Source organism: Protopterus annectens, chromosome 1.part0, assembly GCF_019279795.1.
Source record: "Protopterus annectens isolate FY-2018-M chromosome 1.part0, PAN1.0, whole genome shotgun sequence".
NCBI classification, from domain to species: Eukaryota; Metazoa; Chordata; order Ceratodontiformes; family Protopteridae; genus Protopterus; species Protopterus annectens.
The window spans coordinates 47,302,331-47,329,669 of record NC_056725.1 but is presented as its reverse complement, the minus strand read 5'-3'; the positions used below and the strand labels follow the sequence as shown (position 1 = coordinate 47,329,669).

General features: G+C 40.4%; 1 protein-coding gene across 2 annotated transcripts in view; it reads right to left on the bottom strand.

Annotated features, from left to right (window-relative positions):
- Positions 1–27,339, bottom strand: part of SIRT2 (sirtuin 2) — a 1,239,326-nt gene that overhangs the window by 327,790 nt on the left and 884,197 nt on the right. For both annotated transcript variants that reach the window (XM_044082288.1, XM_044082354.1), the window contains exon 13: positions 7,067–7,118. In XM_044082288.1, the coding sequence (XP_043938223.1) occupies positions 7,067–7,118 (52 nt within the window). The remainder of the gene's footprint in view (positions 1–7,066; positions 7,119–27,339) is intronic.

Here is a 27,339-nt window from a genome sequence, read left to right as displayed (position 1 = left end):
GTTAGCCTGTTCATATCTGGTGAGACAGAAATTAGAGTCAGTCCTGACATCTGAGAAAAAACATGTGACAGAAGGAGGACATCAACTGGTTGTGGGGGGAGGGGTTAAAGCATAAATCTAAGATCACACAGTGTACCTGGCAAAGTTGCCTAATTCAAAAGGATAGCATAACATTTAGATTTGCTATACTATAGCACCAGGGAGGCTGTTATCCTGTGTGCAGCTACTGCATGAGTACTCTCTCGTTTCTCCAGTTCCCTTAAACACTGCAAGTACATTCTGCCTTGGTTAAATGACTAATCTAAATTGTTCAATCCACTGTATTAGCCTTTGCTTTTAATCTGTATACTGGATTATGGCTGAAACAATGCCTACATGGATCAGTTAATCACCTTGTAAACAAATTTAAATAAAATACTTTGTCTTTTAAGATCTAAAAAATCACTTGCTACTCACCATTTCAAAAACTGTTAAAATGCTAAGGAAAATGTAATGTGGCTGCTTTACTGCTTTCTCTCCAGGATCTTCCTATCCTTTAAGTACAAGTACTGAAATGGACACATTCAACAGATGACAATAGACATCAAGAACACTTTCTCTTTTCATTGTTCCAGCCTTCCATCCTTTACTGTTACATGACTATGTTCCCATTATTCTAGGCTGCAACTTACATTTGTATCCTTAGCCACTCTTGTCAATACTGTCACTCCCATGTGTGCCTCATCTATTTTTGTGTTGTGTTACTTACATACACTGCTGTACACTTATTTATCTGCTCTTGCCCAGCTTTTCTTTCTAGTTTGTGGGGAGTAGTGCTGTTTTTTATTACTACATTGTTACATGTACAACATGCATGTAATAAAAGGTTAAGCACATAAAAAGAAGTTATACACTTACCATAACGTCCCATCTGTGTTGTCCATTTTCATTCTTCCTTTAAAGATGAATTCAGATCCAATTTGTCCATTGCTAAAGCTCATGGGAACCAAATAGCTCTCAAGCTTCTCCCTTACCCATAATGCACCAACCATTCTGATTTTGTTTGCTGATGTTTGCCTGAAATGAAATTTGTACTATGCATGGATAAAAGGAGGTGAAAACTGCATACAGCCAATACATAAAAAAAAACTACATCTGAAAGTCAATATAAAGGACAGTGATGTCCTGTAAAAAATTCATTCTTCCAGAAGTTTGCAAAGGATGGAGGTTGGTGGGTAGGAAGTTCAGGAAGAATGAAAATGGACAACACAGATGAACGTTATGTTAAGTACATAACTTCTTTATCTGATGTTGTCAATTTTCAATCTATCCTCAATTGATGAGTCAGAATCCTCAGCTACCTAAAATTCTGGGTAAACTCAAGGAAGGATGTTCCTGAGCACAGATGAAGCAAATGATGCTCTACCCCTGGAGACCAGATCCAATTTGTAATGAGTAAAAAAGGTATGAGTAACAGCCCAAGTAGCTGCTGGGCCTTATGTTGTCCATGGACATCCTTAAAAGAAAAACTGAAGAGTTTGCCATGGATCTAGTTGAATAACCCTGTACTGGTTGTGGTAACACAATTTTTTATAAATAAATGAGATACAATCAGTTAGCCATCTCACTAAAGTTACTTTGGCAGTTGGTTTTCCCAATTTCAAGTCTGCAAAGGAAACAAACAACTGGTCTGTTTTTCTTATGTCTTTTGTTCTATGCAAGTAAAAAGGTAATTGTCCGTGAACATCCTGCAAATGTGACATGTATTTGCCTCTGTTAGTAAATTTACAGAAGAAAAGTGGCAAATTAATGTACTGATTGATACTGAATTCTGACACCACCTTGGTTAGAAAGGATGCATTGGTTCGTAATATAATGGTATCCTTGTGAAAAATCAAGTATGGAGGTTTTGAAGACAATGCCTGAAATTCATCTAGCAGATTTAATGGTTTCTAGAAAAAATGTTTTTCAAGTAAGATATTTAAAGTCACACACAGCTGCTTGTTCAAAGCGGGAAATCATTAAGTGCCTGCAGTACCGCATTCAGGTCCCATAGGGGAGTAGAGTCTTTAAAAGGAGTTCTTAAAAGTAGAGTGCCTCGCAAGAAAGCTCTGCACAACTTATGAGAGGCTACTGAAGAACCCTCAGACCCAACATGAAAGTTTGATATTGTTGCTAACTGAACTTTAACAGTTGAGGAACTAGCTCCTTCTTTAAAACGTAGGGCCAAAAATTCAGGGATGTTATGAACTGGAGCTGAAAAAGGTTCAACATGATTCTGATGTGCCCAATACACACATTTTTTCCATTTACTGAAACAGAGTTTACATGCTGAAGATTTATGTGAAGATAAAAGTATATGCTGGACAGGGGAAGACAGCACAGGTTGTCTGGCTATAAATTGAATTGGAGTAGCCAGGCCATCAGCCTGAGGTTTGATATTTCTGGATAAATTGTCTGCTGGGTGAGACAGGAGTTCTGCAGTTGGATCCAGAACCCAAGGTTGATGAAGTAAGTGAGGCCAAAGGTAGGGGAACCAAATCTGTTAAGGATAGTATGGTACAATGAGGATGACTTTGCTCTTCAACATGGTAGCTTTATGTAAGAATTTCAGACTTAGAGGGATTGGTGGATAGGCGTATAGTCGACCGGGGGCCAATTGTGAAGTAGAGCATCCCTCGGTGATTCCCCCTGTTGGGGGGATTAGGGCAAAGTAACTGCTGCATTTGTTATTTAGAGAATAGGCAAAAAAAGATCACAGCAAGGCTGGCCCCACCTGACGAAAAATCATTTCTGTCACATTCTTGGTGAGACACCACTAGTGAGGTAGAAGAAAGCACCTGCTCACCTGGACTTCCCTAGAATGTGCGCTGTTATAAGAAGGCAGTTGGAAGAGATCACCCACTGCCACACTCTGAGCACTTCTTGACACAAGGGGTAAGATCTGGCCCCTCTTTGTCTGTTGATGTACCAAACTACCGGTTTATTGTCTGTTTGAACTGCAATCATCCCTGAAGGGAGAGCATCTTGAAGGGCTTGCAATTCTAACAGCACCGCTCCAATCGCTCTATGGCACTGATATGCAAATTGGCCTCTTCGGCGGACCAAGTGCCGTGGACTGTTTTCCTCAGAAAGGTCCCCCCCACCCCAACTGGGAAGCGCCTGTGGTCACTATGGCCTTGGGCTGAGGGGGAACGAATGGATGGCCCTGTAGAACCTGATCTGATTGAATTCACCACCTGAGATCTCCCTCTTCCATATGTGAGTGATTTGTATTAGAGTTGACGTGGGTTGATAAAGTATTGACCATTGTGTTGCTAGCATCCACTGTAGAATCCACATGTAAAATCTGGCTAAAGGTACTAGTGTTATTGCCACTGACACTGATCCTAGAGCTTGAAGGACCAAGCGGGCAGAAATCTTGGTACTGCAGATTATTTTTCTGACCTGTGATCTTATAGTTTGAACCCTTGATGGAGACAGTGAAGCTATTATTGACTTTGTGTTGAACAGTGCTCCTATGAATTCCAAATTCTGAGTTGGTTCTAGTTGAGGCTTGTTGTAGTTTATGGTTATCCCCAGATGTGACCACATCTGGAGAATTTGATCTCTTGCCCTTATTAATTTGTACCTGGTTGAGGCGGTAATGATCCAGTTGTCTTGCTACGGAAACACCCAGAATCAATGCAGTCTCAAGTGAGCTGCTACTACTGTCATACATTTGGTTACACCCTGGAGGCTATGGTGAGACCAAAGGGCCGAACTCTGAACTGGTAATGACTGGCTCCAAAACGGAAGTATAAGTACCTTCTATATCATCTGTTTATCTTTATGTGATAGTACACATCCTGAAGGTCTATCAAGCACATCCAGTCATCCTTGCCCAAAAAAGTGAGAATGGACTGAACCATGACCATCCGAAACTTGAAACATTGAACTGACTTGTTTAAGTTGCTGAGGTCCAAAACTGGTCTCGAACTGACTTGTTTAAGTTGCTGAGGTCCAAAACTGGACTCCGGTCCCCCGTCTTTTTTGGCACTAAAAAGAACTTTGATTAAGTTCCACAGTCTATCTGGCCTAGTGGGACCTCCTGGATGCCTCTTTTTTCTAGCAGCTTTAGTATTTGAATTGCTGCTTGTTCACTCTAACTGGGTGGAACATAGGGGATCTTTCTTGATATTGGAAGTGGAAGGGAGAAGGGTATCATATAAACTCTGGAAATAATCCTCTGCATCCAAGTATCTTTCATTATGTCTAGCCAGACTCTCTGTTGCAGGGATAATCAGCCCCCGATTGCCTCCAGAAGTGGACACTTGGGCCTCCTCTTATAAGCGCTGGCAAGGTCGGTCAAAGAAAGAATCTCTGGACCCCTGGTTTTGTGGGCCACCTCTGCTATGGGGGCATCGTCAATCATTGAAGTTCCCTCATCTGCCCCTGAGAGATTTCCTGGAAAGGACCTGGGGATTTCTTCATCCACATCTTCCGTCCACCTCATTGATTCCTAGAAAAAGGTCTTTGAGGGATCTTAAAACATACACCCATGGCAGACAGGGATTTTCCATCCTTCTCACAAATGGATAACGTGTCCTTCACTTTGGGACCAAACAAAGAAGTGCCATCAAAAGGAGCATTGATGATGACCTTTGGCTACCTGTGAAATGAGTCTCATGGAAGAATTCAAAACAAATTGCAGGGTAGCCAACTGAGAAGTCATGGATGATTGTCCCTCTGCAGAAATGGATCCTGAGAGGGTACTTGAGAGTTCCTTAATCAAATCCCTCTGTAATCTTGTAAAATGTGCCAAATAATTTCAGAGACCTTAAGGCGAAGGTCACTGAAGCATAGACATGCTTCCCAAACCTGTCCATTGCCCTAGACTCCCTGTTGGGGGGATGAACAATGGAACTCTTATCAAGTTCCTTTATGGTGGTTGCTGCCATAGCCATGTTATGGCATCAACAGGCACCCCTTTACCCCAAAACTGCTTATCTAAAGGTGGTGCCATAATCTTGTTCGGTCTCCTTGGTATGGGTTCAACTGTGTCAGGTTCTTTCCATGCCCGCTGAGAGACTATCTTAATAAACTCGTCAGTGGGGGAGGTAACCTAGGAGGTAAATAGGCCAGTACTGAAAGCCTCCAGGAATATAGACTCCTCCGATGAAGGGTTGCTGGGCATCCAGCCACCTCTCAAGGATGTCTCCAAATGAGACATCTTCAGGAGGTAACAGTGGGGACCCTTCACCTTCATCAAAGTCTGTATCTTCTGTGATCGACTCCTCTAGGTAGTCCAAGTGCTTCCTCTTACACAACGTCTTTCTAGGGACCTCCTCAGTGGGATGCTCTGGGGAGGTATCAGAAGAAATCAATATACCATGATGGGAAGCCTGGGGGTCATGGACTGGCTGTCCCTGTGGTAAAGAGTGATGGGGCTAAGAAGGGCAGAGACATCAAGGTAGAAGACTGAAGATCTGAGGGGGGTTGGATCCATCTGTTCTGCTGAGGCTGACAAAACCCTTGAAGCCAGACTGCCCCAGAGAAAGGCAAGACCTCAGATCTGAAAAGACAAGCTTTTGAACCACTGTCCTCCCCCGCTGCAAAAGCAATCTTCCCGAGGTGGTAGCTGGAACCGAGCTATCAAGTGCCAAGATTCCAAGACACAAAGATGGCTCCAATAACTTTGAAGTCGACTTAAACACCTCGGATCTGACAGGGAAGCTTTAGCTCTGAGAGCTCTCCAGATCTGACTGAAAAGGAGCACTCAGAGTTAGTTCCAGATCCAAATATAATACTACCTTTGGATCTGAGCCAGATGGAATGGGAAGGCTTGGATCCAGGGACTCTAAGACAGTTGAAGGAATCAGAGGAGGAACTTGTAGTGAGGGTGTGGTTGAAGAATGGATCTCCTAACCCGAAAGGGTAGGAGACAGTAAAACACCCATCTGACTCTGCACCAAGAGAATCTTCCACACCACTCTTTCCACATCTTCCTCTGGCAAACTTCTGGAAGAATTAGTGTAAATAATAGAGGGGGACCTGTGTTTGTAATGCTCAAAGAAAGGTGAGGGCATCCTTGAGGGCACCGGATCCACAGGTGGTGAGTACCTTGTTCTGGGCAGGTGAATAGCAGTTGAACTGGTAGGGCTGGAAGCAGTCAGATCCGTTACTTTTTTTTGTCAGATCCGAGGAAGTTGGGTCCATCAATTTTTTTCTTTTTCGGGCAGGGCCTTTTTTCACCATAGCAAAAACTATAAAACAAAAAGGCAAAATTTAAGAAAGAATAGATTTTTTTTTTAATCAGGAGAGAGAGAAGAAGAAATAGAAAAAACTACCAGCATTAGTAGTAAAAAGGGATTACACCAACTGCAGAAAGTAAATACTAAACAGTATTTTAGAGGTACGCACTGTATGATAGTCCAGAAAAGGGGGGAGAAATACTAACAATAGTATTCTGAAAAGTACTAACTGCAGGATCAGGTAAGTGATAGGAAAAAACTTTAAGAATTTAAGAGAAATTAGAAAAATACCTAGATCTGAAAATTACAGTGATAACACTTATCCTACAAATGCTCGAGAGCTATGGTCAATCACTTCTTTCGTGTAAAGGATTGGTGCATTTTGGGTTACGGAGAAGCTTGAGTATTTTTTTGGTTGCCACGAGCTTTAGCAACAGCCAAGTCAGATCCGTGGACTGTATCCGAACCTATCAGTTGAGGACAGAATGAAAACTGACAACAACAGATGTACAATTTCATCTTTCGTTCATAACTCTTTTCAAGTGTTCTCCCTTCAATCTGTTTACATTTTAGTTGTATTCTTTTTAATAAATACTAATTGCCCTATATTTTTTGTAACTTTCTCATCATTGCAGAATATATGTCTAATTTTCATTCTCTCCTGTAGCTGTGAACAAGAGTGAGGTGCATGTATTCTCATTTTTTTCAGTACAAATTTCAATGTGTACTGGATACACAATAAAATAAGGTTAAATCTGTGCTCTTTTGGACTTCACAGGTAAAGTCAAAAGTAACTCAGTAAATACATTGCAGCACATGCATCAAATTAAAAAAATGTTTTAAATATAACCTACCTGCCCTGTTTTCTCCTTATTAAGAAGAAGTCTTGGTGTGTTCACAGGAACTCTGCAAGTGAGAGAAAGAAATACATAGTGAGAAATGTAATCAAGCCCCAGGTTTCATGACAAGCAGCACAATATTTACAAAAAATCAATTCTTTATTACACTCAAAGCAGGCCTCACATACAAAAGGAGGAAAAAATGACTCAAGTAGTAATAAAATGCTAATCTCTAGACTAAAAAATATTTTAATATCCACAGTATCAAAGTCTGGAATCTCTGCATCACAGAGTATTACAATTTATCTGAGGTATCATGATCTCAGAGTTAGTATATATAAGTAGCAGAGGTGCTAGGGTATAGCCCCCCCCAACACACAAACACTGGGGGGTGCGGGGGAGCTTACCCCTTACAAAAAATAAACAAGGAAAGCATTGATTTTTGACGTTCACTGTTTTCCTTTGTTTTAATTTTTTTTGCAGTTCTTTGTCTTGCAATTTCAAATCTCAGAATTACAATGGGGCACCATAAATATCCCAAAATAAAACATTTGAAGTCATTACTTTTTGGTTCTCTTCTGATAAACAGAAACAACAGCACTAGTAACGGTATTAATAATAATAATGCAGTTTTAGTGGGTCTCATTTTGTTAATCAAAAACACATTCTTCAAATGCAATCCTGACTGACAACTGTGTTATTAAAACAAAATTCAAAGTATTTTTTTCCTTTGGGGGCAGGAGTCCCAGCTAGAAGGCTGACCCCTGACCCCATATACCAGCTACTATTATAATCAACACTGGAGTCAATGCCATGGTGCAGTAAAGAAAAATACTACTTGCAGTGACTTCTTCAGGGGAATTCGCATTTTCAGTGAACTGCCAAACAATGAAAACTTGTACAGCTGATTACCAAAGTATTTACAGGCTCTCATTTTTAGCTGGATTAAGCATTCTACCTCATTTCACATTCTGGTTTCTTTATTATTTGTCTTTTCTCCTTTTTTCAACTTTTCTTTACAAATGCACATTACAGAAAGTAAAACGTAGTTATATATGTCCTTAGCATCAGCCTTAAAAGGAGATGTTTGAAACAGCCATTTTTAAAAAGGTGTAACATATACAAATAATTTGCACATCAATATAAATTTCCAGGAAAATGTTTTAATAGACACTTTGACAGAAATTCTTGCTTGGCTGTCCAAGCTCTATTTACACTTCCAATTCCCTTCACTGAAGAAAGATGCAAGGTCCTTAAACTCTTTCTGATTGTTTGCCCAAAAGATGAGCATCAATGAATAGTACACCCGTGTACAAACATACCATAACAGTAAATGCCTGAACTGATCACTGATGACATACTGCTCACATATGGGAAGTATCCTGACAAGGATAATACTGTATATTGGGCCACTATGCCAAAGCTTAGGTGCCTTCCTCTCTTGCTGTAAGTCTGCCTCATGACCCAGTCATGAGAACGTGACAATACATTACAAAAGTATGGACGTGAAGTTCCTCAGAACTTTCTTGATCAAGGAACAGAAAAAATGAGGCATAAAAAGGCAAAGGAACAAGACTCTTTGTCAGGAGCGAGGGAAAGAGGTCTCAATAACATGGGGGAAGGTGGGAGGGTGCAGATGCTGGAGTAGTGATCAGTTTGGACATCTATGATTATAGTAAGTTCTTAAACTAGTTTGCGATGTCCTTCATGCAATCACTGTTGCAGTATTGCTCACACATGGGAATATTCAGAGTTTGTACATTATCTAAGAGAAGAACTGAGGCATCGAATTTGAGTCTAGCACCCCTTGAAAAACAGACCTGGCAAAATCATTTCCAGCTCTGGATGTGACATTTGTTTTACAATGTTTACTAAAGGTGTGAATGGAAGACCAAGTGTCTGCTTCTAAAATTTTTTTTTTTTTTTTAATTCCAGACCCTTGAAAAATGCATCAGAAGAGGTGACTGTTCTGGTAGACTGCGCTTTGATGTGGCTTGGAAGGGATTTGCTATGAGAGGAATAACAGAGGGAGAATTCCAAGGAAATCTACCAGGGAACAGTCTGTTTGGAGGCCGAGCAACCTAGCTTTGTACCCTGATAATAGATGAATATCTGATCAGATTTCCTAGCAACCTTAGTTTTGTTTAATCTAAGCTGTATATGAATATTCAGTAAAAGTGATTTTTTTCTTCCTTGTTTTAAGAACTGGGAACAAATGTAGGCAAGTTAATAGGCTAGTTCAAGGAATTTACATTGACAATCGTAGGCATAAAGGACAATTTAGTCCTCAGGGATACCCTGTCTTTGTGAAAAATCAGAAAAGTTGGAAAAAGCCATAAGGGTTTGTAATTCAGAAACATTTTTGCTGAAGTAAGAACTACTAGCAAAACAGCCTTCCACGTACAGAATTTTAGAAAGGTGGAAGAAGTTGGTTCAAAAGGAGAAAGAGTTAACTTCTCTAATACTTAATTCAGGTCACATGGAGGTGGACTATGTTTTCTTGGTGCTCTAATGCAAAGAAAGACTTTTTTTAAAAAAATGCTTGGCATTAAAACATGCAGAAAGTGTGGGATCTGTTAGCAAACACATGCATATGGATGAGAAATGTGCTTTAATATACTAATATGCAAGTCCTACACTGAGCATTTTCACACAGATGGAAAATAATAGTCAGACCACCTATATGATAACGGCCCTAATTTTTTTTGCACCAAATAAAAAAACCTCTTCACTGTAGAAACATAAAAATGTCTTGTAGTTGGTTTTCTAGCCTCCTGTGATACATGTAGCATGTCCTCAAAAAAAAAGGTGCTGGAAGAGCATTGAAATCCTATCCCTTAAACTGTTGGGTTTAGAGTTTGCAACTTTGGGTGAATAACAAAGTCCTTCTTTTATTTGAACAAGTCCATCTTGTGGGGGGGGGGGTAACTTGTAATGATTGCCCTTGGCAGGTGAGGAAAAAGGGAGAACCAATGTTGTATGGGCCAAAGTGGGGAGCGGGCACAAAAAGCATCTATGGATTTTTCACCTTGATTTTGATCAGGACCTCAAGAATCAGGGGAAAGGGATCAAAAGCATAAATGGATTTCCTAGATTGCCATTGCAAGTCTGCAGAGATGCTAAGATTTTCTAATTCCCTGGTTGTTGATGTACCACATTACAGTGGTATTGTCTATGAGAGAATAGAGTGGACTTCTGGAGACCAAAGATTATGTAAATGCTGAAAAGACAGATCAGGGTTTTCATTTCCTTGATATTTACATGATTTTTCCCGATGTATACTGACTATATGCATTGGAATTTTATGTTCTTAGAACATGCTCTGCAAGCGAAGTCTGAAACACTGTGGACACTTCCTGGCAAGGAGAGGGAACCATAAAGGGCACTCCTGGATTGAGTGACAACTAGCTGAGACACCAAAGGAATTCCTTCTTCATGAAGTGCAAGACAGGATTTGGGAAGTTCAAGTGGTGTCAGTGCTGTGCCCAGATAGACTACCACTGAACCATACTAATGTAGAGGCGGCAAGATGTTATTTGTGTAATTGAAGCCATGTACCCCAGGGCCCTCAATATCTCTCTAGCAAGGGTCAAGTCTTTTGAGAAGGAGGGACTTCCAAAATGGCTGCACACTGAGTAATAGCTTAATTTCATCTCTCCCAGTGTGAAAACAGAAAATCAGAAAAGAGTCAGTAAACTTGCCTTTCAACTTGCTAGTATGTGCATTGCCTGGATGGCAGCTAAAAAGAAATTCGGAGAACCTGAAAGAAAATCAGTCACAAAATATGAGGTAAAAACACTGACTTGGAAAAATTCTGCAGCTGTTCAGCAAGAAGCAGTGCAAGCTCCAGCTTTGGTGCAAGACAAGAATTCCAGCAATCTAGAGGAAAAATAATTAAAATGTACTCAGATAAATAAATGAAACACTGAAGGATTATATCAAGTGTGAGACTGCTCAAGAAGAGATGTTCAAAAATTAATAGTATTAGAGGACAGAGCATGTTGAGAAATCCTATGATTTCCTGCTGTACCAGAGAAGCTGGACGGAACAGGCTGTATTAATGTTATGAAAGCACAAATGAGCAATTGGACTAGCATTCCACAGCAGGAGTTGTTAATTGAAAGGGTATATCATGTGTATGATCCAAATCTAGCAATTAGAAAGCAACCTAGACCTTTAATTGTAAGGATGCAATCCTACCCAGCAGAAGTTCATAGGTTCAAAGGTAGGTACTAGGCTATTGGCCCAAGGGCCTACGTAAGCCTAGCCAACAAGGTTCCCTGGCTTACGCCACCCAAGAAAGTTATTTTCCTGTGCCACTGTCGAGCAGAAACACAGACGTGATCCCCGGGGTGTATTTCCTATTTCCCATCCACTCATCAAGATTTTTCTTGAAGAGTGCTAATGAAGAACTTTGCTTGACATAGATGGGTAGCCTGTTCCAGAGTATGGGAAGTCTCTGGGACAGGAATCTATCCCTACAGCATGTCCTGTTTATTGTGGTGACAAGGTTTAGGTCCCTAGAGCGTGTAGCTCGGAGGGATTGGGATTTCTTTAGGTGTAGCATGTCCAACAGCTCTGGGTTTGACATAGCTTTATATGTCATATTTTTATATGTTAGGCAGAGATCACCTCGGAGTAGGCAATATGCTATGGAGTACAGCTGGAATTTTTTGAGGCGGTCAGTGTAGGGCATTTGTTTGAAGCCAATAATCCTCTTTGTGAGGTACTTCTGTGGCCTTTCAAGCTGCTGTAGATGTCTTGTGAGGAACATTCCAAAAGGGGTGTTGTACTCTATAATGGGTCTAATGAGTGTCGAGTAGAGGGGAACGGTGACCTCTTTTTTCCTGGATGAGAACCCTTTTATGATGAAGTGTGCCATGTAGAAGGACTTCCAGACTACTGTGGCAATGTGACTATAAAAGGAGAGACTACTGTTTACCTGGGTCCCAAGGTCTCTTATCACGCATTCGGTGTTAAGTAGATTGCTGCCTATGTGGTAGTTCATGGTTACAGAAAGTAGTAGTAGTAGGAAAGTAGTAAGAAAAAGTACTAAAACTGGCAGACAGTAGAGTGTTTGTGGAAAATGATTACTCACTATACACCTGGCAAAAAGAGGAGTAGATTTATTCCAGTAATCAGGGAATGTCAAGAAGCAGGCATGAGATTCAAGCTGCTGTATCCAATTATTTTCAGGATATTCTTTTCTGGAGAGTCAAAATCATTTTTTTTAATGCAGAGCATGCTATGGACAAAATAAAGCTCAAATATTATGCCAGTGAAACCTTTTCCAATGTTTCAAAAGAAATGCTAGGAGTACATTTGAAAAGAAGAAGGGACAGGATTTCGGAGCTGGAGATCAACAGGAAGAAAATCAGTAACTAAGAAACTGACAAATAAATGTGGAATTATAAACCATTTATTATATCTGTGAAACATGACAGAACAAGAAAACCTGGAAATATTGGACTTCTTTGACTTCTGTTAAACTTGTACGGGACTCCAAAGCATATGCCCTAGAGTTAACTATAAGTAAAACAAAAATGTATTCTTAACAGTGGTATTTTTTATGTTATGTATAATATAACCTGCATGCTATAAAGTAAAGTGTAATATGGACTCTAAAGTAAACAAATGTCCCAGTTTTTTTTCCTTCTTTTTTTCTCCTTGTTCAGTTTTAAGAAATTTAGGGACTGCAATGTATGTATATATATATATATATATATATATATATATATATATAAAGACAGGAATTTAAGGAATGGGTACTGGGAATTACTTGGGAAGACAGAAATTTCTTCTGAAAATATAGCTAGAAAGAGGGATACAATTGAAGTGGAGTTTAAAAATAAGGTGGAAATAAAAGAAAGAGATATAGCTAAGAAGTAACGAATTATTTTGAGGGACTGACAAAGGAATTACAGAATAGGGGGAATCTCACAGAACAAGAAGAGGAACAATTGCAGAATGCTAAACAGAAAATAAGAGATTATCTCGATAATATGCATGAGTTTAAGAAGACTGCTCTTAAGAAACTGTTTTTGGACAATAACTCAAAAGCACAAAATCTTTTAGCACAACAACTCAGTCAACAGAAAGTAGAAAGTGTTCTCGCCAAGCTCAGGGAGCTTATAACAAGGAAGAAAACCACAGATCCTGTAGAGATACTAGAAACAGTCTGGAAATGTTATGAAAATCTGTATATAGCAGAGAAATATGGAAATCAAAAGGTACAAATATTTATGTAAGAATTAAATATGCCAATGTTAGAGGTAGACAAGGCTCAATTACTAACAGGATGGGAGGAGATACAAATGGTTATGTACAATCAATCTACAGAAAAATCCCCAGGAATAGATGGTATTTCTGTGGAAGTTTGGAAGAAACTGATAAAAGATATGGAAGGTTTTGTTTAACGGTATTTTAAAACGAGATGAAGCGCCAGCATTCTAGATGAAAGCGGTGATGGCTGTAATACCTAAAGATAGTAAACATCCATCAGATCCAGCTTCATATAGGCTCACTTCAATTTTAAACCATGATTATAAAGTGAAATAAAAATTAAACAAACAACTGCTGTGCAACGCAATGGAGGGTACCAATAAGATTATACTTCAAAAGCAACAAAATGTAATGAATAGTAAAAAATATGGCAGTCCAATCATACGAAGGAAGAATTTAATTTATTGAGCAGGTTAGCGCTTTCGCAATAGCTTCATCAGACCTTTGGTAACAAAACACATCACAGCCTAATTGTTTAAATACATTAAAAGGCGCCAAAAACCTTCAACTCTTTAAAGGTGTAGCACTCATAAAAACACATAAAGGTAAACATGACAATAAAGAATATATGTATAGACATCATATACATTTAAAATAAAAAATGCATAAAAAATATATATATAATATATATAAAATATGTAACATATATATATAGGGGCATAAAAAATAAAAATAAAAAATGTAAACATTAAAAAGAGTTGAAGGTTTTTGGCGCCTTTTAATGTATTTAAACAATTAGGCTGTGATGTGTTTTGTTACCAAAGGTCTGATGAAGCTATTGCGAAAGCGCTAACCTGCTCAATAAATTAAATTCTTCCTTCGTATGATTGGACTGCCATATTTTTTACTATTCATTACATTTTGTTGCTTTTGAAGTATAATCTTATTGGTACCCTCCATTGCGTTGCACAGCAGTTGTTTGTTTAATTTTTATTTCCGTTTGTTGCTTTTCTGCTGAGCATTAACTCTGCTGGATCGTTTTTACTTTTGATTTATCTCTTTGGGCTTATACATTCCAGTAGAGGCATGATCGGAGGGGGACCTGCACCCATTGAATTACCTTACACAATTTCGGATACTAAGGAAGCATCTATGACATCACGTCCGTTTTTGGATCGCTTTGCTGATTGCCTACGTACTGAGAGGAACCCTTTAGCGTCGTTTGTGGAATCAGATGAGGGCCCAGCTACTCCAAGTTCGCTGGATTATGACAGGGATGGACTCAATCGTGCCATTGAACAACTCGAGCAGGATTTATTCAAACTCAAACGTATGCAGACCCAGCGACAACATTTCGAGGTCTGCATACAACGTCGGTTGGTACCAAGAGGGCTTAGGGTTTTGAAGATGCCGACGATGGGTACACTACATCCGGAGCTGTTATTTGATTGGCAACAGCTCAACATTGAGGTAAGCCTCAATTATATGAAGCTCATGAATACTTTTTTTCTTCCGATTGAGGAGAAACTTAGGGATGACATTAGGAAAGCCAAGAATATTATTCTAACTGACTTCCCGATCTCAGTAGTTGACCGAATGTTGGGCTTGATGCTGGACAATGTTAATATGTATGAGCGTCGTCTTTTAAATCAGAAAAGAATGAAGTTACATAGAGATAGTACGGACTTCCGTTTCGGCAATATCTTCACCTGGCCCAGGAATAATTTAACGGACAACAATATACATACTAGAAGAGCTAATAATGTTTTAGTTAGAGATGTTTGTACAAATGTTGCTAGAGGGAATGGGAATGTTTTAAATGTTGAAGTTTCATCTGTAAATGATACGGATGATAATTCTGTCATGAATGTAGAGAACACAACTGGGGTTAATGTTGATGTTGCCGATAATGTTGATTCTGTTGTTCTGACTCCTACCAGAGATCCTTTGGATGTTGTTAGTGCCGATATCAATGTGCACACTAACATTAGGGACAATATACAGGCCTCCAGTTCAGAACCAGTTGTTAGGAGGAAGACAACTAGTTCAGTACACAACAGAGTTAATAATGGTCCTGATCTTGAACATGTCTCTGATACACAGAGATTGAATACTCCACAACAAGGGGGGAATAGATGTCCTTTTCCCATCAGAGTATTTGCCAGTGGGGAGAGGGCGTACCCGAACAACAAGGGGAGATACAAGAGGAAGCTGTCTCCAGAGAGACAGCCCAATCGGACCATCAAGAAAATGTGGGAGGTGAAACAGTAGGTACTGTTTTCAATTTATCTAGGCATGTATTGAGTGAATATGAGATACAGGTCCTCTCTAGAGGACTTACCTTCATTCCCACGATGGATAGTAAGTATGAGGAAACTTTGAAGGACTTTAAATTATTTATTAGGAATTTGTCCCTGAGGATATTCTTCAAGAATGCAGGTACAACATCGCATGATACTGCCTTTAAGATACCCAGTACTTTTATTCCCCCGATACATCCCCTGGTTGCTGCTTATAGCAAACTGGTGGAAGATGACATCTATAAGATGAATCAGAGAGGGGTCACAAGTAGAAACAGGAGGCATAATCTCAATTATCGACAACGAGAAGCCCTGCACTCCCTCTGTCACAATCGCAATATTGTCATTCGACCAGCAGACAAGGGGGGCGGTGTAGTAGTTTTCGACGCAGACAGGTATAGTTATGATATGTCACAGATGTTGGCCGATGAAAGGTTCTATGTTCCTATTACCAACAGTGAGGTTGACACCATTATTTATACTATACACTCTACACTCCTTGGACTACTGAATGAGGGAACCATTGATCAGGCCTTATTTGACTATCTATATGTCTCCCATCCTTTGATTCCCATCATTCAGGGCCTACCCAAGATCCACAAGGACCCACACCATCCTCCATTGAGACCAACTGTTGCTGGCAGGGGATGGTCAACTGAACCTTTATCAATTTTTGTGGAAGCTCAACTAAGACCTCTGGTTGATGCCAATCCATTTATTCTCAGGGACACCAGACAGTTTCTGCTGGATCTATATCAATACATCCACGACTGCCCCGATGTTGAAGATCTTATATGGGTGACCATGGACGTACAATCCCTGTTTACTGTTATACCGAACACTAGGGGCAAAGAGATGATTGTTGCTTACTTGAGGAGATCCACCCTCTCTTTAGACTATGACATTGAGCTGATTAGTTTATTGTTGGGGATTATTTTGGACTCCAACCTATTCTGCTTTCAAGACAGGATCTTTTTACAGCGAGATGGCGTGGCTATGGGCACTTCATGTGCGAATAGCTACGCCAACTTGGTGATGGCGGAATGGGAGCATTGTCATCTGTTCCAGAATGAACTATTCAAGGAGTTAAAATCTGCTTCTACAGGCGTTTTGTAGATGATCTTTTCTTTGTCTGGAGTGGTACATCAGAACGGTTGGAGCACTTCTTTGAATGGATCAATATCTCCAACACATTCCTGAATTTCACCATGGAATGGTCATACACCACCATTCCATTTTTGGATATTTATGTGGATAAATTACCCGGTGGGATCATCAACACGGGAGTGTATCATAAGACTTGTCATAGGAATACACTACTCCATCGTTCCAGTATGCACCCAGGATATGTTTATAACAACATTGTGAAGGGACAATCCATGGATGTCCAGATACACCCTGGGGCCATCGAATTGGAGAGGAATTCAAAGATCTGGACATGAGACTTGTGGAACGAGGATATAGTGGCTTGGATATCACCAGAGGGATGGATGATCTTCCTGACCAAAGAAAATGGAGAAGTACAGGAACCAAGACAAAGCCCAGGGATCAGCAAAATCTGATCACTGGAACAAACTATCAGGGAATGTCAAGAAGCAGGCATGAGATTCAAGCTGCTGTATCCAATTATTTTCAGGATATTCTTTTCTGGAGAGTCAAAATCATTTTTTTTAATGCAGAGCATGCTATGGACAAAATAAAGCTCAAATATTGTGCCAGTGAAACCTTTTCCAATGTTTCAAAATAAATGCTAGGAGTACATCTGAAAAGAAGGCGGCACAGGATTTCGGAGCTGGAGATCAACAGGAAGAAAATCAGTAACTAAGAAACTGACAAATAAATGTGGAATTATAAACCATTTATTATATCTGTGAAACATGACAGAACAAGAAAACCTGGAAATATTGGACTTCTTTGACTTCTGTTAAACTTGTACGGGACTCCAAAGCATATGCCCTAGAGTTAACTATAAGTAAAACAAAAATGTATTCTTAACAGTGGTATTTTTTTTGTTATGTATAATATAACCTGCATGCTATAAAGTAAAGTGTAATATGGACACTAAAGTAAACAAATGCCCTAGTTTTTTTTCCTTCTTTTTTTCTCCTTGTTCAGTTTTAAGAAATTTAGGGACTGCAATGTATATATATATATATATATATATATATATATATATATATATATATATATATATATATATATATATATATACACATATAAAAAAGAAAGAAAAGTCTGTTCAGAAGAGCACGATACAAGAAATGAAATAAAAATGAGACACTGTAGCTTCCCCATCTACCTATTTAAAAGACAGGAATTTAAGGAATGGGTACTGGAAATTACTTGGGAAGACAGAAATTTCTTCTGAAAATATAGCTAGAAAGAGGAATACAATTGAAGTGGAGTTTAAAAATAGGGTGGAAATAAAAGAAAGAGATATAGCTAAGAAGTAACAAGAATTATTTTGAGGGACTGACAAAGGAATTGCAGAATAGGGGGAATCTCACAGAACAAGAGGAACAATTGCAGAATGCTAAACAGAAAATAAGAGATTACCTCGATAATATGCATGAGTTTAAGAAGACTGCTCTTAAGAAACTGTTTTTGGACAATAACTCAAAAGCACAAAATCTTTTAGCACAACAACACAGTCAACAGAAAGTAGAAAGTGTTCTCGCCAAGCTTAGGGAGCTTATAACAAGGAAGAAAACCACAGATCCTGTAGAGATACTAGAAACAGTCTGGAAATGTTATGAAAATCTGTATGAAGCAGAGAAATATGGAAATCAAAAGGTACAAATATTTATGTAAGAATTAAATATGCCAATGTTAGAGGTAGACAAGGCTCAATTACTAACAGGATGGGAGGAGATAAAAATGGTCATGTACAATCAATCTACAGAAAAATCCCCAGGAATAGATGGTATTTCTGTGGAAGTTTGGAAGAAACTGATAAAAGATATGGAAGGTTTTGTTTAACGGTATTTTAAAATGAGATGAAGCGCCAGCATTCTAGATGAAAGCGGTGATGGCTGTAATACCTAAAGATAGTAAACATCCATCAGATCCAGCTTCATATAGGCTCACTTCAATTTTAAACCATGATTATAAAGTGTTTATGTCTATAAAGGCTAAAATAATGGAAAATGTGATGCCAAAATTGATAGATATGGATCAATGTGGTTTGTGGAGGAGAGGCAAACATTTGACAACATTAATAGAACAATAATGATTCAGAGTGAAGCAGAATGTAAACAATACCATTGTTGTTGGTGGGTCTTCATGCAGAGAATGCTTTCGACAGAGTAAGCTTTATATGAGTAGGGAATGGGAGCATTTGCATTCCCTGATAAAATTATAAGGATGGTTAGGAGAATATATGAGGAATTGGAGTTGAAAATTAATGTAGGTGGATTCCTTTCTGATAAGTTCTGTTTGAGCAGCGGAGCCAGGCAGGGGTGTCCTCTTTCCCCTTTGTTACTTGTGTTAAATTTAGAACCATTGGCAAAGAAAATAAGGGACTAAGAAGTTCAAGGATATAATTGGCATGGTAGTGAAGAAAAGCTGTTTTTATTTCCAGATGATGTTATTTTATATCTTATAAAACCAGAAAAGGACATTTCAGTGTTGTGGAGCTTTTTGATACAGTTTCAACTATTTTTGGGATACAAAATTAATGCATTTAAAACAAAGGCAATATCTGTAAACTATGTACCTACACATGAATTAGTTGAGCAATACCCAAGTACTTAGGTGTATGGATTAAAAAGGATTGTGTTATGGCAGCTAAGGATCTGTGGGAAGAGACTAAAAAGATAATACAAAATTGGGAAATTGGAAGCTCTGTCTTATGGATATGGATAGCAAGATACAACCAGTCAAAATGTTTTAGTCCCTTTAATTTTATACAGAGGTCAGGCATATTTTTATCAAGCAGAACAGAAGTTGTGGATATCAATTAATAAAGAGTTGAAGGATTATACCTGGGAGGGGAACAAATCAAGAATAAAGTGGGATAAGCTGATCTTTCCAATAGAACAAGACAGTTTGGGATTACCTGATTTGAAGGAATATTTCCGTTCAGCTAAATAGTTAAGGCTCCTATACATAGCACAAGCAGAAAGCTATAATTAAAAGTGGAAATGGGATAATGGTGAAATAGGGGGCAAGCTCAAGAAACGCAGAGAGACTGGGATTTTTTGATTCAGATCTTTAAAGAGAATAACAATAACTATACAGAATATTATATTCATAAAGTAGCAGGACGTATTCTTAGAACTACGCCAACAGGAATGGAGAAAGTAGCTTCTGCCGACAGGGATGACTGCAATTAGGGATACAGACAAAAGGCAAGAGGAGGCTGGAATTTACAGAGAAAACTGGCAAAGGAACCAAGGTATTAGGAGCAAATATTTACAGGAAGAAAAGTAATAGAATAGGAAGAGGCTAAGAATTTATTTGGCCTGCAGGACAGAGATTGCCTTCCCTATGAAGGATTGAAATCAGAGTATAGGCACAGAGAAAGAAATCTGTAGATCCTAAGTGAGAGACCAGCACTGATACAGAATCATTCACAGGAAGTTAGAAAGGATTGGGAAGAGAGACTGGATAAGCAAGCAATTCACAAAGAAACAATGTGGGGGGTGTGACGAAAGGTGGTACTGTGAGCACAGCTAACTGAAATTTTGTAAATGTCATTTGTGAATATTAAACTGATTCATACAAGATGCTGGTATTACAAATGTATTAGAACTGTATGTCATGTGTATATCAAACTGATTTATACATACGTTTGTATTGAAAAGGTATTTGTAAAATGCCTATGTTTGAAATGTATGCACAGTGTGCCCTACTGGAGAGAACAGAAATGTACATGCACTATTGTAGCTGTTTAAATGTATATGTCTTAACAGAGGAAACTGGAGGGTTAACCTCAGACCATAAAACTTTAGAAAAATATCTGAAATGAAACACTTTATAGTCTAAGGCATAAAAATGCTATCTCTGCAGCCAGAGACAAAAAGTCTGTACTAGTAAGCTTTCTGTATTGTCTTTGGGGTAAACTAATTACACTCTGGAAGCATGGAGGTATGCAATTGTTTTATGTCTTCCAGCACCTGCCAAGTATCTGAGAAAAAGCGCTTGTGTGTGTAATTTCTACAGGTAGGTGCTAAGTTCTGACTACTTCCAGCAATGGTGGATTTGCAAGGGAACCAGAAGCTATCTCAGAAGTAATATTTTAGACATTATTTTGAGAAGTCTCTTAGTGAGACAGATCATTCTGTATTCTGTCTTGGGCTTGACAATAAGAAGAACCATTTACCACATCACCTGCCTTGCTCTATTAAGTAAGTTATTAGAAAATCATATAATTCTCTCAAACTCAGTCAGGAATATAGTAAAGCTTTGTTTAGATATTGTTTTTATTTATTTGTCTGAGCCTGTCCTGCAACATTATTTTAAATATCTCCTGTGATTTTGAACTCTGATGTCACTGTGATTACATACTTATTATTTTCTGGCTCTTTTATTATTTATTATTAAATATATTTAAACCTTTCACTGTGGCTAATCTTTGAAGAAATATTTAAGTTTTGAGAGTGCTTGAATATTTATTTGGTGACACTGTGTGAACCACTCCTAATAGCCTTGCACTTGGTCAAATTACATATGTATTAACATTAATTTCACTCAGTATATTGAGTACCATTGTAAGGTAGCTGGCAGGTGTGTCTGGTGGCAGTGGTAACTAACTTATAGTCTGGGCAGAAGGGGCATAGCTAGTAAATCTGTGCCAGCCTTCGCCAGGTGTGTGTGTGTGTGTGTGTGTGTGTGTGTGTGTGTGTGTGTGTGTGTGTGTGTGTGTGTGTGTGTGTGTGTGTAAATCAAATCTCAAAGAGTGTGTGTGTGTCAGCTACTTGGGCAGGGACACAAAGCATTGGTGGGACAGAGAAAGTGTTGGAGGACTTGGCTTGGAACCCTGGCTAATGACTCAACTCTATAACTGTGCCAGTGGGATCATAGGAGGTTACTAGGCTAATGACCTTGGGACCCTTACAAGCCTAGCCAAGAGTTTATCCCCAAAAAAGAAACCTCAGTTAGCACATGTCACCCCTGTCAGTGAGGGACAAAGGTGGAACCCCTAGGACAAATGTGTGGTTTCCCATCCACTCATCAAGGTTGCGCTTGAAGAGGGTCAGCAAGGTACTCTGACATGTATGGGAAGTCTATTCCAGAGACAGGGCAGCCTCTGGGAGACAAACCTGTTTCTCCAGCAGGCTTTGTAGATGTCGTATAATAGATTTAGGACTATCAAGTAGGTAATGTGCGAGGAGTTAGACTTGCGGATGTGGAGCATCTCTAGTATGGCAGGGTCCGATATTGCCTTGTAGGCAAGACACAGATCACCTCTGAGCAATCTGTATGATACTGAGTAAAGTGATAGTGATTTGAGCCTGTCCACATAAGATGGGTGTTGGAGGCCATGGATTCTCTTTGTCAGGTATTTCTGTGGCCTTTCCAGTTGGTGCAGGAGTTTGGAGAGGTTCATACCAAACAGGGTGTTACACTCAATTATAGGTCTAATGAGGTAGGAGTACAGAGAGGTAATAACCTCCTTTGTTCTGGATGCAATCCCTTTACTTATGAGATGAACCAATTAAAGTACAGTTGTGTACACTTACCATAAATGTAGAAGTTCGAGTGTATTCACTGTTGCAGTCATTACATTTGGTATCTGCTTGCAGGTAGCCCTCAGCTGGCCTGATTATCAAAGTCTTGGTTCCTGCGTCGGTTGCTGTCTCTTCTTCCATGACGTCAGGGGTATAAAGCATGCATCTTATGCCATTACATCAGTTTTTCTTGCCCCAGATGTTAGGTGCCCCCATAATGGGAAGCAATTACATACAAGGTTACACCTCCAATTATAAGCAAATACACCAGAAAGCTTAAATGCAGTAAACAAGAAGAGAGGTATAGCAAATAGAAGTCAGGGTGCTGGTGGGAGGGTAACCAGGACTGCAACAGTGAATACACTCGAACATCTTCATTTATGGTAAGTGTACACAACTGTACTATGTTCTTCGTGTTTCACTGTTGCAGTCATTACATTTGGGTAGATTCCCAAAGCTAAGGGAGGCAATTAGAGAGCATTAGGACCAGCTATTAGGCCCTGCAAGACTGCAGTGGCAAAACCAGCTCTGGATGTAGAGAAAATAGGCAAGTGGTAATGCTTGGTGAAGGTATGAACAGAACTCCCGGTAACAGCTTCTAGGATGTCTCTAATAGGAACACTTCTGAGAAAGGCTGTTGAAGTAGATGCACCCCTGGTGGAATGTGATCTTATCCCCTGTGGGTAGGCTTTCCATGGTGCTTATAGCAGAAAATAATGCAATGGCCTATGCATTTAGAAATGGTTTGCTTTGAAATGGCCTTCCCCTCTGCCCCTGCAGCAAAGACAACTAGCTGCTGTTCAGTTTTTCTGAGAGGCTTAGTCCTGTCCAAGTAAAATCTACGTTGTCTGTGCACATCCAAAGAGTGCAGTATTCATTCTCCTTTGTTCTGTGGATTAGAAAAAAAGGTTGGTAAATGAATGGACTGATTAAGGGCCACACTGGATACCACCTTGGGCATAAAGGAAGGATTGGTCCCGAGGGACACCCTCTCAGCATGGAAGATGATGAAGGGCTCCACTGTCATGAGGGCCTGTAATTCAGACACTCTTCTTGCTGAAGTGATGTTTAGAAGGAAGGCTGTTTTCCAAGAAAGGAATTTCAACTCTGCAGTTGCAGCTGGCTCAAAGGGAGGTCGAGTGAGGTTTTCCAATACAAAGTTAAGGTCCCAGGCTGGAGTAGGGGCTCTCCTGGGGGGTCTTAAATTTTTGGCCCCTCATAGGAATTGCTTCAGCAGTGGGTGAGAGAAGAGGGGTGGCTCCGTATTAAAATGTGCTGAAATGGCAGAGGCATGAATTTTAATAGAAGAGAAGGAAAGGCCCTTGTGAAGCATCTCTGTTAAGTATCGAAGAATATGCGGTAAACTGGGCACTGTTGCGCCCATCCCCTGAGTCTGGCTGCAGGAAGAGAATCATTTCTACTTTTCAGCATAGGATTTTATAGTACTAGGCCTCCTTGCCTCCAGAATGACATCCAGGACCTGCTTACTGAGGGATGGTAATGGAGAGCTCAGGTAATTAGTCAGGCTGCAAGGTTCAGGGTTTGAAGCTGGGGGTGAAGAATCTGGCCCTCCTGCTGGAACAGCAGGGAAGGGGTCTGTGGCAGGTGCCATGCTTCCAGCAGTGACACACTGCGAAAGAGGGGGTACCAGTGTTGGCGTGGCCAGTCTGGTGCAATGAGTATTGTCCTTGGTTTGTCCTGTTTGATTTTAGTAGAACTTTGGAGAGGAGAGGCAGAGGGGGAAAGGCATAAACTGAGAGGTTTTCCCAGGTGAAGGACAGGGCATCCACTTTCCAAGCTTGTCTGTGGGGAGTCCTTGTGCAGAATTTGTCCATTTGGTAATTCTGAGGGGAGACAAAAAAGTCTGTCTCTGGGCTCCCCCATTTGTTTCTCAACATGTTGAATATCTTTGGTTCCAGTTTCCACTCGTGTGGGTCCATGAGATTTCTGCTTAGGTCATCCGCCAGTGTGTGTAGCTTGCCTGGCAGGAATTGAGCCTGTAGGTTCACTTGGTAGCCCAAGGCAGTGTTCCACAGAGCCATGGCTAGTCTGTAGAGGGGGTAAGAGTGGGTTCCCCCCTGCTTTTGTACCACATAACAGTGGTGTTGTCTGTTTTTACCAATAATTATCCTGGAAGGATGCTGCCCTTGAAGGCTGTACAGCTAACATTTCTTTTTGACTGATATGCAGGTGCATTTGACTCAGGTTCCATTTGCCCTGAATGCACTGCCCTGCCAAGTGAGCCCCCCATGCATAGTCTGATGCATCTGTTGTTGGGGTTTGGGCGGCAGGGGGTAGAGTGAATGGCAGTCCCTTGTTGAGGTAGCAGGCCTCTGCCCACCAAAGGAATTCTGTTTTTATACAAGGGATGATAGGAATCACTGATTCTAGGTCCTGAGAATGTTGACACCATAGGCTTTTTAGATACCATTGTAGTTTCCTCATATGCAGTCTGGAATATGGAATTAGTAGGATGCAAGAGGCCATGAACCCCACAGCTTGTAGTATTTTCTTTGCAGTTAATTGGGTCTTTGTGGTCAGTAATTTGAAGTAGGCTGTCAGATAAACTTGTTTCTCTGGTGTGAGGTAGACCATCTGGGAAGTTGTGTTCATGCTTGCTCCCAGGAATACAATTTGCTGGCAGGGTGCTAGGTGAGATTTCTTTTTGTTTATGGTGCACCCCACGGAGGTTAGCAGCTTCTTTACAAATGCCAAATGATTTCATAGTATGTCCTGGCTTTCTGCTTGAATTAGACACTCGTCCAGGTATGGGTATATTTGAAAATTTCTTTGCCAGCAAAATGCAATGACTGGAGCTAGGCATTTTGTGAATACCCTGGGCACAGTAAATAAGCCAAAGGGCAGTGCAGAGACCTGGTAGTGCATGTAGCCTGTTCTGAAGCATAGGTATTTTCTGCAAGAATCCCTTACTGGGATGTGCTGGTAAGCTTCCTTTAAATCCAGTGTTGCCAACCAGGCAATTTGCCCAGCATGGGAAGCAGCTGGTGAAGAGTTAGCATTTTGAATTTTGGAATTACCAAAAAGGTGTTTAGGATAGATAGGTTCAGGATAGGATGCCAGGAGTTGTATTTTCTGGGTACCAGGAAAAGTCTGGAGTAAAAACCTTGTCCCCATTCTTCTGCTGGGACAGGTTGAATAGCCCTGATACTTAGAAGAGAGAGAACCTGCTGATGAACCTCTGCCTACTGATTTGGGAGTAGGTCTGGCCAACCTTTTGGGGTTGGTAAGGTGTGGAAGTGGAATCTGTATCCTAGGGAAACTATATTTAAAACGCATTTATCTTGGGTAATGAGTTTTCAGTTTTTTGCATGCAGTTTTTTGCCTGCAGGGCGAGCTTTCCCCCTAAACGTGTGGTCAGTTGAGCACGGCTTGGAAGATTTAAGGTTAAATCATTGTGACAATTTACCATATGGGGGGTGTCTTACTACTTCCAGCTTTGGAAGTGGGAGCCCCCCACTGCTTAGGCCTGTGACTACCTTGAGACTGTGGCCTAGGTGGTCTGCTGTTCCTGGATTTGGACTGAGAAGGTCTGAAAGAGACAGGAAAGAACCAATTCTTAGAAGGCCAATGCCTACTAAATCTGGGAGGCTGTACTTGCAGGAAATCTTTAACAGTTTGCATAGATTTAGCTTTTTCCTCCATCTTTTTAAGAACAACTTCTGCTTTGTTGCCAAACAGGCGGTCTTGGTTTAAGGGAGCATCCAGTAATTTGGCTTTAACATGATCTGGCAGAATTTGCTCCTTAAGCCAAGCATGCCTTCTAAGAACAGGCCCAGTAACACCAGCCCTACAAGATGCCTCTAAGGAGTCAAAACCACATTGCAAAATATGTTTACCAACTTGTTCAGCAGAATGCATTCAATCCTGTAATTCTTTATTTTCAGCACAGTCAGGAATCAATTTCTGTTTAAGTAATCCAATAATATGCTGCTGGCACTTTAACATATGAAACTGGCAGTTTAAGGTCCTAATGGCCAAAGTAGCAGAACTGTATGCCTTCTTACCACATCTATCCAGGGCCCTGGAATCTCTATCAGAAGGGGTAGGATTTTTGGCAGTAGTAGCCTTAATGCCTTTGGGTCCCTGTGAAATGGTCTCTGGGTCCGCAGTAGGATTCTTAAAGAGGAACTTGTGAGAACCAGGTACTCTGTAATACCGGTCAGCCTCCTGGGAGCAGGAGATAAGGTGTCCGAGGCCAGGCTAGATTCCAAGAAGGCATCATCTACAATGTCCAGTGCAGGAGGGATAGCTAAAGGCCTGTGTTGAGGCAGGAGTAAAAATTCCCTAAGCCTCTTTTTGGAGTCAGAGTAATCCTGGCTTTCCCAGCAGAAATGCTCCCTAAGAGTGTGCAAAGTTTCACCAAAAGAGAAATCTTCTGGAGGGGCAGCAGAGGGAATGGAGTCCTCTGCATCAGAATCCTCATAGGTAGATAAGGGCAAATACTGGTCATCAAAAGAAACAGAAATTTCAGAATCCTGATCAGAAAAAAAAATCAGTTCTAGGTCTCTTAGAGGGAGAAGGGTGGCTTCCCCTGATTAGAGTAATAAGGTCTTCAGCCAATCTTATCATTTGTTTTATAGGCATATGGGCCTGACCATGCGGTTTGGACGTCAGTTTTCTAGGCATGGATTGAGTCTTAGGCCTTGAAGAAGAAGATGGCGTCGGTTTGATATGCAAGTCAGTAGGCCTGAATACACCCTCAGAAGCCGGTGGCTGCACAGCGGCTCCGGACCCATCCAAGTTAGAGACATCTGCAGGCATACCGGACTCCGAATGGGTCTCAGTAGAGGCCTGCGAATCTGAAGTAGCGGGTTTCTGGAGCTGCGAAAGCACCTCACTGAGTACAGGTGAACTGGTGACTGGCTTAATGGAAGCATCGTCGGCAGCTTTGGACCTATGCGGAGTGTCTCTGTCTTTATCTTTACATTTTTTCGGAATGTCGGTAGTCGGATGGTTTACCGAAGCCATTTCTGGATAACTGAACCAAGTACCGAAATAGTTAGATGCGGAAATTAACTGACAATGAATAGTACAAGGATTGAATAAGGCACAAAACCGACAGCAAGGGACGTCA